Genomic DNA, 12,513 nt, shown 5'->3' on the forward strand with positions numbered 1-12,513 from the left:
AGGAAGAGATAATAAGCCTATTGAAAGTATTAGTGTCTATTGTGGCAGACCTGACTATAGGGTAACTGTCATCAACCGGTTTCAAATGTAGTGGGGCTCACAGTGAAAAGGCACTACTGCTGGAATACTCTAAACATTGCCACTTTTAAAATGTGTAACTCAAGTTGAAGCCCACCTAGATATGAAATGCAATTAGTTGATTTATATTTGTCACTTCTATATTATGTTTTTATGATTTCATGTATTTTTTTCACTGCCCAAAAGTGTAGTGGGTGCTAAAAATATTCTATGGTCCTTTCTATTCCAAGGACCTTTACAGTACTTCACAATCAGTTACCTAATCCTCCCAACAGACCTGTGTGGGAGGTAGGTAGATAATTTCACCTATATTCCAGATGACTAAACTTGAGGCATAAAGTTACTTTCCCAAATTGCCTCAAGTCCAGTGGTAGAGCTGGTTAATGGAACACAGAAATCCTGCCATCCGTCCTCTGCTTTGACTATTAGAATTGTGATGTCCATTCTTTTTATTAAGTAAGTGTTTTGACATATTTCTAACACTACTTCACTATAGGATACTGAAAATGGAACTTGCAATGGAAGTATAAATTCTGTCTTCACTATAGAGCCGCCACCACCAGCACATCCATTAATAAAGCACAAGTATACACCTAATATGCTTGTTTAGGGAAAGTTATCAAATTTCTTATGATTAGAGTGGTCATGAAAAATACTCAATGAGAAATTTAAGATAAAGTATTACAGGAACTCTGGAAAATACTGTTAAGGGATTGTCTATTTTTCTTTAATTCTACTTTTATATTTTTCCTCTGGCTTTACAGGGCACAATGACTACATGTGTCCTGCTACTAACCAGTGCACCATCGACAAGAACAGGAGAAAGAGCTGTCAGGCCTGCCGGCTGCGGAAGTGCTATGAAGTGGGAATGATGAAAGGTGGTACGTACACAACAACAAACACACTTTTTAGCACTGATGGCTGCTTAACTGGACAACCAACACAATTAAGCAAAGACAACTGTTGTTGGCCAAAAAATCCCAACCATGAGTAAATGAGGGTGATATCCTGGCTGAATTGAAGTCCATGGAAATGTAGCCATTGACTTCAGTGTGAATAGGATTTCACCCCTAATATTTTAAAATTTGTTTCCTCACAAGTGGATTTGTCTGGCCGCAGGCTATCATGAGTGAAATCCAGTCCTAAATGTTTGTTTTTCTGCAATATGCCATTCAGCGCTCTGTGAAACACATTGATGGTCTCAGTTCAGGTCCCAGTGGACAGGTATCCACATAGTAAAACGCAGAATCGTTATTGCCATCTTGTGGACTGTTTCTGAGGGTAGGCCAAGACTTGTATGGGAACAGACTGTTAATTATCTTGTATCTAGGTCAGGTATGAAACATATTGATGAGGTACTTTGGAGAAACTTGCAGTACTGCTGCTCTTACTGCACTACTTCTGTGGATTTATAAAGGGTTGCCACCTTCAGAGCTGTTCTAGCACCCTGCAACGGCACACAATGCACCTGAATTAATTTCCTTTTCCAGTATTGAAATATTCAGGACCTGATTCTCATCTCAGATACACTGAGCTAAATCACAAGTAATTACATTGAGACACTGGAGTTACACTGGTGTGAGAGAAGAATTCGCCTTAGATGTCAACAGTGGTTGCTGCACATCCCAAAACTGATTGTACTAGAGATATCTGATGATTAATGTTTAGAGGAAAATTTTTTATAAATAGAGGACACTGCCATCAAATAACCTTTATTATACTGTTCTCAGAGCAAAGGTTCTTTCCAAGAGACCTTTGGGATGTTTTAATAGTGAGTTTTGAGCATTTCCCCAGTAGACGTCTTCTCTCCCTCCTTTAAATTACCACTCCTTTTTGTTAAAGAAACAGACAGAAAGCAAGGGGAGGGGACAGGCAGAGATAAAAAAAATTAATTGCGATTAATCATGTGAGTGATTGCATTGTTAAACAATAGAATACCACTTAAATATTTTTGGATGTTTTCTATATTTTCAAATACATTGATTTCAGTTACAACACAGAATACAAAGTGTACAGTGCTCACTTTATATTTTTGACTATAAATATTTGCACTGTAGAAAAATAGTATTTTTCAAGTCACCTAATACAAGTACTGTAGTGCAATCTCTTTATCATGAAAGTTGAACTTTTATAAATTAGAATTATGTACAAAAAATAACTGCATTCAAAAATAAAACAATGTAAAACTTTAGAGCCTACAAATCCACTCAGTCCTACTTCAGCCAATTGCTCAGACAAATAAGTGTGGTTACAATTTGCAGGAGATAATGCTGCCTGCTCCTTGTTTACAATGTCACCTGAAAGTGAGAACAGGCGTTCACATGGCACTGTTGTAGCCAGCATTGCAAGATATTTACATACCAGATGCACTAAAGATTCATGTCCCTTCATGCTTCAACTACCATTCCAGAGGACATGCGTCCATGCTGATGATGGATTCTGCTCAATAACGATCCAAAGCAGAGCAGATCAATACACATTCGTTTTCGTCATCTGAATCAGCAGAACATTGATCTTCTTCTTTTTTGGTGGTTTGGGTTCTGTGGCTTCCACGTTGGAGTGTTGCTCTTTTAAGGCTTCTGAAAACGTGCTCCATACCTCATCCTTCTTAGATTTTTGAAGGCACTTCAGATTCTTAAACCTTGTGTCGAGTGCTGTAGCTATTTTTAGAAATCTTACATTGCTACCTTCTTTGCGTTTTGTCAAATATGCAGTGAAAGTATTCTTAAAACGAACATGTGCTCAGTCATCATCCGAGACTGCTGTTAACAAGAAATATATGGCACACTGAGGGTAAAACATAACAGGAGACATACGATTCTCCCCCAAGGAGTTCAGTCAGACTAAAGGCTTTTTTTTTTTTTTTTTTAAATGAGCGTCAGCAGCATAGAAGCATGTCCTCTGGAATGGTGGCCAAAGCATGAAGGGGCATATGAATGTTTACCATATCTGACATGTAAATACCTTGCAACACCAGCTACAAGAGTGCTATGCAAATGCCTGTTCTTTCAGGTGACATTGTAAATAAGTAGCAGGCAACTTTCTCTCCTGTAAATGTAACCAAACATGTTTGTCTTAGTGATTTGGCTGAAGTAGGACTGAGTGGACTTATAGGTTCTAAAGTTTTACATTGTTTTTGAGTGCAGTTATGTAACCGAAAATCTACACTTGTAAGTTGTGCTTTCACAATAAAGAGACTGCATTACATCATGTGTATGAGGTGAATTGAAAAATACTATTTCTTTTGTTTATCATTTTTACAGTGCAAATATTTGTAATAAAAATATAAAGTGAGCGCTGTACACTTTCTATTCTGTGTTGGAACTGAAATAAATATATTTGAAAATGTGGCAAAACATCCAAAATTTAATCATTTTTAATTGGTATTCTATGTTTAACAGTGCAATTAATTTTGAAATGCAGAGAATTATAAAACTGGACATTAGATGCACCTGCTTTAAAATGGAAGGAAGATAGTGTCTGTGTTTTTAATGAAAATATTTCAAAGTCACATTTATTTAAAAAATTACTAACCTTATCTAAACCTATTTGTAAAGGAAGTCTTAGCAATAGTATCTTGCAGAGACTTAAATCTGGATGGTGGTGTCTTCTGAATGTTCAGAGAGGGTTTCCAGTGCTCATTCTTTATTTTTCTCAGGTGAGAGAGGTTTGGCTCAGGACTCCAATTTTAGGCTATTCAGAATGTTTCAGCTTTTCTCTGTCATTATTTCTATCATCCTGGTGATTCAGAGCAGCCAATTACTTCCTTCATTTGGCTTCTAGCTTCGGACTGAAATAGAACTCCAATAATTGATTCATGGAATGCATATGTGTGTATTGTGGCTCTCAACTTAATATTCTGGAGCACCTGATTGGAGTTTTTCCATCATGAAAAACGTAGTCCTTGCAGAACAAAACAACAAAAAAATACAGTAAAGAAATATTAAGGCTATATAGTTAAGCAAGCAGAAAATATCACAATTAAGGCTGCAGCTGCTACCTTAACTCTGTCCTCTTGTATATATGCAATATCATCTTCAGCTATATGATCATATACGGTTTCTCAAATACAACATTTGTATCATTTTGTGCTACCTTACACATGATCTTTTCATTCATTTATATTTACATTGCTTTCATTGTCAGAATAATCCAGTACATCTCTATTGAGTTAAGGCTTTTTGATATTCTCTTTCCTCTTAAGTATACAGTCTAATAATTTTCTCAGCTGTGATATATTCAACAGCAATGTACATATGCTTCTATTTTTTTAAGCAGCAGTATAGCCTTAGCACCAGTTCTGGGGATTAAATTTAGGACAAAAAAGAATAGCTACTTTTAAATTTGTCCCTGACCACCTCCTAATTCAGGGGTTCTCAAACTTTTTTTCATAATGTGGACCACCTCGTAATAGAGAGACTGTGGCTGCTGTCCTTCCCATTTGCAGTCCATGGACCTTTCCATTAGTGATGGCATAACATCCCTATGGCAACTGTGTAACTGATTTAGATTGAAAAATATTAAAAAGACAGCTAAATACATTAATTGGTTTTCAACTCATTTTAGTAGCTGAAAATAGGAAGAGCTAATGCCCTGTGACCAGCCACCAAGCAAGCACTGTATGTGAACCATCAGTGGTCCACAGACAGTAGTTTGAGAAACTCCTGTTTTTAATGCAATGCTGTAGAAACTTCTCTCACCACCAGGCTCTATATCTCCTCAGAACCTGTGACCATTTTCATCAGAAAGTTTCAATGCCTGATAAGGTAACACCTGGATCCAGAGCTGATAGTTGAAACTACACCCAGACAACTCTGTGGAGACACTGGTGGTCATTTAGTTCTCATTCTGTTGCTTGGACAGCATACCTTCCTCCATGTGTCAAACTGTCTGGAGGCGCTCAAGAGCATGAATACCAACCTCCAGGACAGATTGTTAAGAAACGGGGCACAAATCCCAAACTGGTTGTGAATTCTATACTTAGATTTCTGCGACAAAGTATCAAGTACAAACTCCTCAAGCACTCATAGCCTTAACATCCTTAAGGGCTGACCCAAGGCAAACAATGGGGATCATTTGCTAATGCAAATCTTGCTCTTGACGAGTCCAAGCAGCATAGAGATCCAGTTTATTCTTGTGAGAGGGATTTCTACTCCCTCCCAGAGTTCAAGCTGATGGGACAAGTCCAAATGCAGATCTCCTCTTCAGGGAGGAGAAGTAATCAACAAAGTATCTGTCCTTTGATGATTCACAGTGGCTTATTTGATTTCAGTTGGCCTTCTTGTGGGCAGGACCCAATGCTTTCTAGAGGAAGCCAGTCTTTACATTAATTTAGGCTTCTTTCCTGTTTGAGTTACACAGTGTGACAGGGTCAGGCCAGATGGCTATAGGAGAGTAATTGGTTTTTTTTTTCTTTTTTTTTTTTGAAACAGAAAAGAATTTTATTTGTGTAACACTTACAGAGAAATCACCAAAAAGGATCAATCAAAACTATGCGGCAAAACAAAAGCAAACGCGGGTATAACACAGCAGCCTGCAGGAGGGAGAAGTGTTCAGGCTAGCCTGGGCCCAGAGCAGGGGGGCTTCCTCAACACTCGTGGTCTTCCACCCCCTCGAGTTACTGAGTGCCACGCCCAGTGTCACCGATTATTCCTCTCCTGAGAGTGCCCGACAAGATGGGCACGGCTGCTGGGTGGGCGGTTTGGGGGGGACGGGACGTACACCCACATGTGATAGGACCCCTCCTAGGTGATGGTGATGATGGTATCCACAGCGGCAACAGCTGGGGCTGGGGTCTCTCACTGTTCCCCTCAATCAAAAGGTCAGACGGAGGGAACTAGACGGGGTCACCGAGCAGAGAACCGCTGACAGCACCCACCGCTCCTCAAAGGCGTCCAGGGAGTCGGTGGACGCCGCCCAGAGGAACTCCGCCTGGATACGTGAATGTACTGAGGATCGGAAAATGGCCCTACAGTCGCAGGACGCTTCATTGGCCAGCCTCCCCTCTCTCGTTTTATAAATGGCTGTTTTAGCTAGGGCTAGGAGGAGGTTAACCAGGAGATCCCGTGACTTTGTGGGGCCACGGATGGGGAGTGTGTAGATAAAGAGGTGAGGGGAAAAGTGTAGCCAAAAGCGTAATAAAATATTCATGAGGAGCTGGAAAAGGGGCTGTAGCCTGGCGCACGCTAAATATACGTGTGCCAGGGTTTCCCTCATGTTGCAAAAAGGGCAAATATCCAGGATGGGGGTGAACCACATCAAAAACATGCCTGTGCTCACAGCTCTGTGAAGGAGCTGCCAACTAATGTCCCCAATGGCCCTTGGGACCAAGGTGGAATACAGGCTGGCCCACCGGGGCTGCTCACCCTCCAAAGGTGGCAGGAGGTCCCGCCACTTTGTATCGGGGCGGGACACCATGGTGTGGGCGTGAAGGGTGTGAAGCGTGAGTGTATATAGATGTTTCCTTGGCGCGGTTTGGAAGCTGACCGGCTGCAGTTTGTGCAGCCGGCTCACAGTGAAAGGGTGAGGGGTTTGTTGGGATCTACGGGGTAGGGGCCCAATTGAAAGGTCTGGCGGGCCTGGGGTAGAGGGTGGACGGGGTGCGCCCTCGTGCAGGGCTCGGTTGAGATAAGCCCGAGCAGCGGGCATCAAGGCGGCCTTCACCTCCTGAAGTACGCGCCGGGGGGTACGAGGTCTAGAGAGCCCCATGCGTCGAGTGAGCGTCAGGGGATCCAGCCAGTCTCCCCAGTCATAGTCCAGGAGGTCTCCGACTCTTGTGACTTCCGCCAGGACCAAACTCTGGCACACCGAGCGGGACTCTGCCACCTGCACATGGAGCTGACGGTTGTGTAGCAGGGGCTCCGCGAGGAGATGTGCTCCCATGGTGGCCGCCATGGACCTGGTCCTTGAAAACCATTTCCAGGTCCGGAGGAGGTCCTGGTAGAAAACCGACAGCCTGGAGAGGTGTCGCGGAAAACCTCTCTGACAAAGATAAAAGAGCTGCTGGTCGTACTGGAGCCCTTGGAAGCAGCGCAGGAAGGCGTGCACCAGTATGCTCCATGGCGAACTACCTGCACTATAAAGGAGCTTCTGCAGGGCCTGGAGGCGGAAGACACGGACCTGAGTGTGCAGACACTTCAGGCCCTGCCCTCCTTCCTTCAGGGGTAGATAAAGAACCCCAACAGGGGCCCAGTGCATTCCTGACCAAAAGAACTCTAGAATCGATGTCCGGAGGTTGGTCAGGAAACCCGGGGCTGGGACCAGGATCTTGAGCCGGTACCAGAGTGTGGACAGGACTAGTTGGTTAAGCACCAGTGCTCTCCCTCGGAGGGAAAGACATCTGAGTAGGCTTGTCCATTTCTGGAGCCACTCTATCATCCCGCCTTCTAAATTTCGCCAGTTCTCTGGCGGAGAAGGGTGCGTGGCAGAAAGGTAAACGCCTAGGTAGAACAGTAGACCCACGCTCCACCAGATGGTCTGAAGCGCGGGTGGGAGGGAGCTCACCTGCCGCCAGTCCCCCACCGCCAAGCCAGAGCTCTTGACCCAGTTGACTCGGGTGGAGGAGGCTGCCGAATAGATGGCCTGGCAAGCCTCCGCCTGTGCCAAGTCACCCGGGTCCTGGACCACGAGGAGCACGTCATCGGTGTACGCTGACAGGACCAGCCGCAGCTCCAGCTCCCGCAGCACCAACACTGTCAACCTGCTTCGGAGGAGACAGAGGAAGGGCTCGATCGCCAGGGCGTACAGCTGGCCCAAGAGGGGGCACCCCTGCCATACTCCTCGCCCAAAGCTGACTGGTTCGGTCAGGGTCCAGTTGAGCCTAACTAGACACTCCGCGGAAGCCTACAGCACCTGGAGAAAACTCACAAACTGAGGTCCGAATCCAAACGCCTGCAGAGTGCTCAGGAGGTACCCATGGTCCACTCTATTGAATGCCTTCTCCTGGTCGAGAGATAGGAGGGCGAACGACAGACCATCTCTACGCCCGAGTTCCAAAAGGTCTCGGACTAGAAATAGGTTGTCAAAAATGCTGCAGCCCAGAACAGTGTAGGTCTGGTCTGGGTGGATCACGTCCACCATCACGGACCCTAGCCGCAGCAAGATTGCTTTTGCTACGATTTTGTAGTCCGTGCTAAGGAGCGAGACGGGACGCCAGTTTTGTAAATCGCGGAGGTCCCCCTTCTTCGGCAACAAGGCGAGCACCGCTCGCCTGCACGAAAGAGGGAGGACTCCGCCCTGCAAAGACTCAGCCCAGACAGTGGCTAGGTCTGGGCCAAGGATGTCCCAGAACGCGCAGTAGAACTCCACGGTCAGCCCGTCCATGCCCGGAGATTTATTGGTGGGCATGCAACGGAGGGCTCCCGAGAACTCGGCCAGGGTGAGAGGCAGCTCTAGCCGGTCTCGGTCGCCCACGCTGACCGTGGGGAGTTCCTCCCAGAGCACCCTGCAAGCGCCAGGATCGGTCAGATCCGGGGAGAAAAGGCTTGTGTAGAAGTCATGGGCCCTCCCACACATCTCCACCGGATCCGTGAGGGGGGCGCCGTCCTCTGCTGGAAGGCAGGTGACGTGTTTCTTGGCCCCCCCCTTGTTTTCTCCAGGGCGTAGAAGAAACGGGAGCCGCGATCCATCTCCCGAAGGAGGCAGATGCAGGATCGAACAAAGGCACCTTGGGTCCGATGGTCCTCAAGGGCCCGGAGCTCCTCCCGCTTCTCCCGGCACGCTCCGCAGAGGAACGGGTCCTCGGGGCTGGCGGCCAGACGCCTCTCCATCTCTAAGACCTCCCGTTCCAACTGCTCTATTGCTGCATTTCTCCGTTGGCTGGTGCCCCCGGTGTAGTCCCGGCAGAAGAGTTTGGCGCGCACCTTCCCTAGATCCCACCATCGCCGCGCCGAGGGAAAGGCACACCGCTGCTCTCGCCAGGCCAACCAAAACTCCCGAAAGGACGTCACAAAGCCCTCATCCTCCAACAGGCTGTTGTTAAAATGCCAATAGGCCGGCCCCGGTCTCTCTGCGCGGAGGGAGGCTGTTATGGTGGCTAGATCATGGTCAGAAAATGGGGCCGGCCGAATGTTGGAGTGGGCTTGTGAAAGATGGAAATGGGATAAATAAATACGGTCCAACCGAGAGTGGTGTGACTGATGGGCCTCCACCCGGACAAAGGTGAAAGTGGAAGTGTCATCTGGGTGGTGGTCACGCCAGACGTCTACTAGGGAGTGATGTTCGACTATTTCTCGGAGAATGTTCGCGGTGGCCGGGCTCAGCTAGGCCCCTGAGGGTCCTGTTCCTCGAGGGTGGTGTTAAAGTCCCCTCCCAGGACTAGGCACTCATGAGAATCTAGGGTGCCGAGGAAGTCGGACACCCGCTGATAGAATTGTGGCCGCTTCGGGCTCGTTGTCGGGGCATAGATGTTAACGACGTTGACCACGAGCCCCTCCATACGGACTCAGAGATGCAGCAGGTGGCCCGGCATGGCCTCAGTGACCCCTAGCACCTCGGGCCATAGGTTGGGGGAGAACAGGGTCGCCACTCCAGCTTGTTGAATCGTGAAGTGGCTAAAGTAGACCCTGTCCCCACACTCCAGCCGCCAGCTGTCCTTGGCAGTCGGATCTGTATGGGTCTCCTGCAGGAAAACCACAGAGTACCCCCCTTCCCGAAGGTAAGAGAGCACCTGGGACCTGCGGAGAGCCATCCTACAGCCCCTGGTGTTCAAAGTTGCAATAATGAGAGGCGTCATGCGAAGGGATGGGGGTTCCTTGTTGGCAGGGGTGTTTGTGGCCCCCGGCGGCTCACGCAACAATCCGTAACCCATCCCATAAGTGAGTAAATCATCACGGAAGCTGTGGGCCTCCCATAGGCCGCAGCACTGTGCCTTCCTTTCCCTCTACCCTCCTTTATAAGGGCCCTTGTGGCCTGGAGGATTTGATCAAAGTCCCCCCATAGCTGGAGAGCTAGCTGTACCCTGTTGCGGGAGCCACGGATGTCTTCTAAAAACTCCCCCAACGCTTTTTGCAGCTCATGGGGTGTGTTGGGGGGTTCCGATTTCCCGGTTATTCCCTGGTGGGGCTCTTGGTGCAGCCTCATGGTCCGCTGAGGCAGGCAGGCAGGGTGCAGACCACCGACAGGGCCTCTGACAGGCTAAAGTTATTAGGTCCATCTCAAGCCTTGGGGTAGAAGGGGATGGCGGAGGGAAAATTGCAGCTCCTAATGGGTCACGGCAGGAAAATGCAAAGACTGCCCCTTGGAGGGGATCCGCAAAAAAAGGCAAAGAAATAACCCCAGGGGCGGCAATAGCATTGCAGGGAGATGTGGATTGGGCAGGGACAGGGGTGGGGGCGGGGTCAGAGGCAAGGCTCTGGGCTTCGGGAGGCAAGCAGCTAAGAGGTGGCACCTCCTGAACAGATTTGAGGGTTGTGGGGGTGGGGAGGGGGCTCCCAGTGATGCAAGGCGCAGGCTCTGTGGTGGATTTGGCAGCTACGGCATCAGGTGGTAGACTACCTTCTGTAGCGTGCTCGCCCGGGAAGGCGGTTGGGGGAGGGAGCATGGGGAAAGGGGGACTGGGGTGAGGTTGCCCAGATTGAGGCCAGCCGGCAGTAGGTCATCCTCTCCCTGGGTGACTGGGGTCAAACCCAGGGCCTCTATCTCCTCATACATGGAGGAGAGGTCGTCTTCTGCCACCCCGGGGGTCTCCCCTCTGGCGCCCGCTACGACGGTCGCTTCGGGATTCACGGGGGGTTTGGGTGATGTTCGGGCAGAAGGGGCTTCTTCAGGGGTCTCGGAGGGGAGGGTCTCCCGTGGAGGGGAGATTCTACCTTCCCGTGCTATTTTGTCTTCCTCTCCCGACATCGGCAGATGGATCTCACTCGTGGGCATAGCGGAAGGCTCAGTGTCAGTGCCTCCCTTCCTGGTCTTCCGGGGGGGGGCTCCGCATCGGATGGGTGCAGCGGAGCTCGAGCCTTCCGCTTGCCTCGCTTTCCCTGGACTAGGGTCCAGCCCTCCATAGCATTGTCTGCGGGCTGGTTAGCAGGGGTCATGTTGGGGGGCAGAGGCAATGGTTCAGGGGCTCGGGGGGGTTCTCCTTGGGGTGGGCCCTCTCCTATGCCCGGTAATATCTTTGCTGCACCCTCCTCCATAGGCTCTGCTGGATTGTTAACAGTCTGGGTGTTGTAGGGGAGGTGTCTCTTGGGCCCGGGTGGGAGCAGTGGTGGATCGAGCAGGAGGAGAGGTGGTTTCAGGTACCGGGCGGCCACGGGCGTTGGCAACGATGGAGCCGATGTCCTGCCGGGTCTCGGGTGCACCTCCCTGCCGGGCCAAGGGGCAGTCTCTTTGGACATGCCCTGCTGATTGGCAGAGGTAGCACCGGGCCTCTCCTGTAAAATAGTAGACCCGATAGCGGGCTCCCTGGTAGGGGTTCAGGAAGGACCCCTCAAGCGCCTCTCCATCACGCGCCGCCAGCAGCAGCGGTAGAAGCTGCACTTGCCGGCGGAATGAGAGGACGTGACAGAGGGTGGGGTCCTTGCAGCCCAACGGGAGAAGGCTGATGACAGAAACGGGTTTCCCCAGGGTAGAGAGAGCGGGTAACAGGGCGGCATTGGGTAGAAAGGGAGGGACGGAAGTGAGGACTAGGTGGACGCCCAGGTCCTCTAGCAGCTCCAGGGGGACAAACACCCCCCTCCCCCCCCACCGCCAGGCCATTCTCCACTGCCTCCTGGGCGGCAGCCTCCGAGGCTAAGAAAAAGACGACCTTCCCGTACATTTTGGAGGCCGCCACAATAGCCGTGGGTCCTACCACCCTCGCCAACGCCTGCACGTATGTCTCCATGCGGGGCGAGGTGGGCACCAGGAGGCAACGGAGGCCGTGCTTCCAGGTCATGGTGGGAAAGGGGCCCCGGCTGCTATTGATGGTAGTGGAGGCGGTGGGTGGGCGAGATGACGACGAGGTGGCAGGCGTGCGGGGGGCTGCCACCACTAGGGCATACGCCCTGGGGGCTGGGGGAGGGACGCTTGCAGAGCTGGTGGAGGGAACAGGGGTGAGGGACGCCATGGTCGATGACGAGGCCACAGCGGTGGGGGCAGCCCCTGCCATAGAGGGCCTGGTGGTTGTGGTGGGGCCCTTTCCCTTCTTCACACCCTGGCCTTTCCAGCTAACCGGGGGGCTCTCCTAGAATCTGGGGTGGCAGTGGGCATAGTAGCAGCAGTAGTTGCCCCGGTGCCTCCTGCTGCCGATGCCCCAGCGGTGGTGGTGGCAGGTGTTTTGGCAGCAGTGGGGGGGGGGCAGCTGAGGTTGTTAGAGGGGCCTCACCCCTCTCATTCCCTGCCATCGTGAGCAGGGAGAGACGGGGAGACACCAGAAGGGGGAGGGGGAAGCAGATTAACTACTTCTCCCTGTTGGGCTGCAGGCAGGGGGGGCAAATGGGTCAGACTGGACAGGGGGAGGAA

General features: G+C 50.1%; 1 protein-coding gene across 2 annotated transcripts in view; it reads left to right on the top strand.

Annotated features, from left to right (window-relative positions):
• The window catches only part of ESR1 (estrogen receptor 1), a 285,291-nt gene that overhangs the window by 161,861 nt on the left and 110,917 nt on the right, over positions 1–12,513 (top strand). For both annotated transcript variants that reach the window (XM_084623937.1, XM_084623936.1), the window contains exon 4: positions 843–959. In XM_084623937.1, the coding sequence (XP_084480063.1) occupies positions 843–959 (117 nt within the window). The remainder of the gene's footprint in view (positions 1–842; positions 960–12,513) is intronic.

The sequence above is a fragment of the Lepidochelys olivacea genome, assembly GCF_965140295.1.
Source record: "Lepidochelys olivacea isolate rLepOli2 genome assembly, chromosome: 3".
In the NCBI taxonomy this organism is placed as follows: Eukaryota; Metazoa; Chordata; order Testudines; family Cheloniidae; genus Lepidochelys; species Lepidochelys olivacea.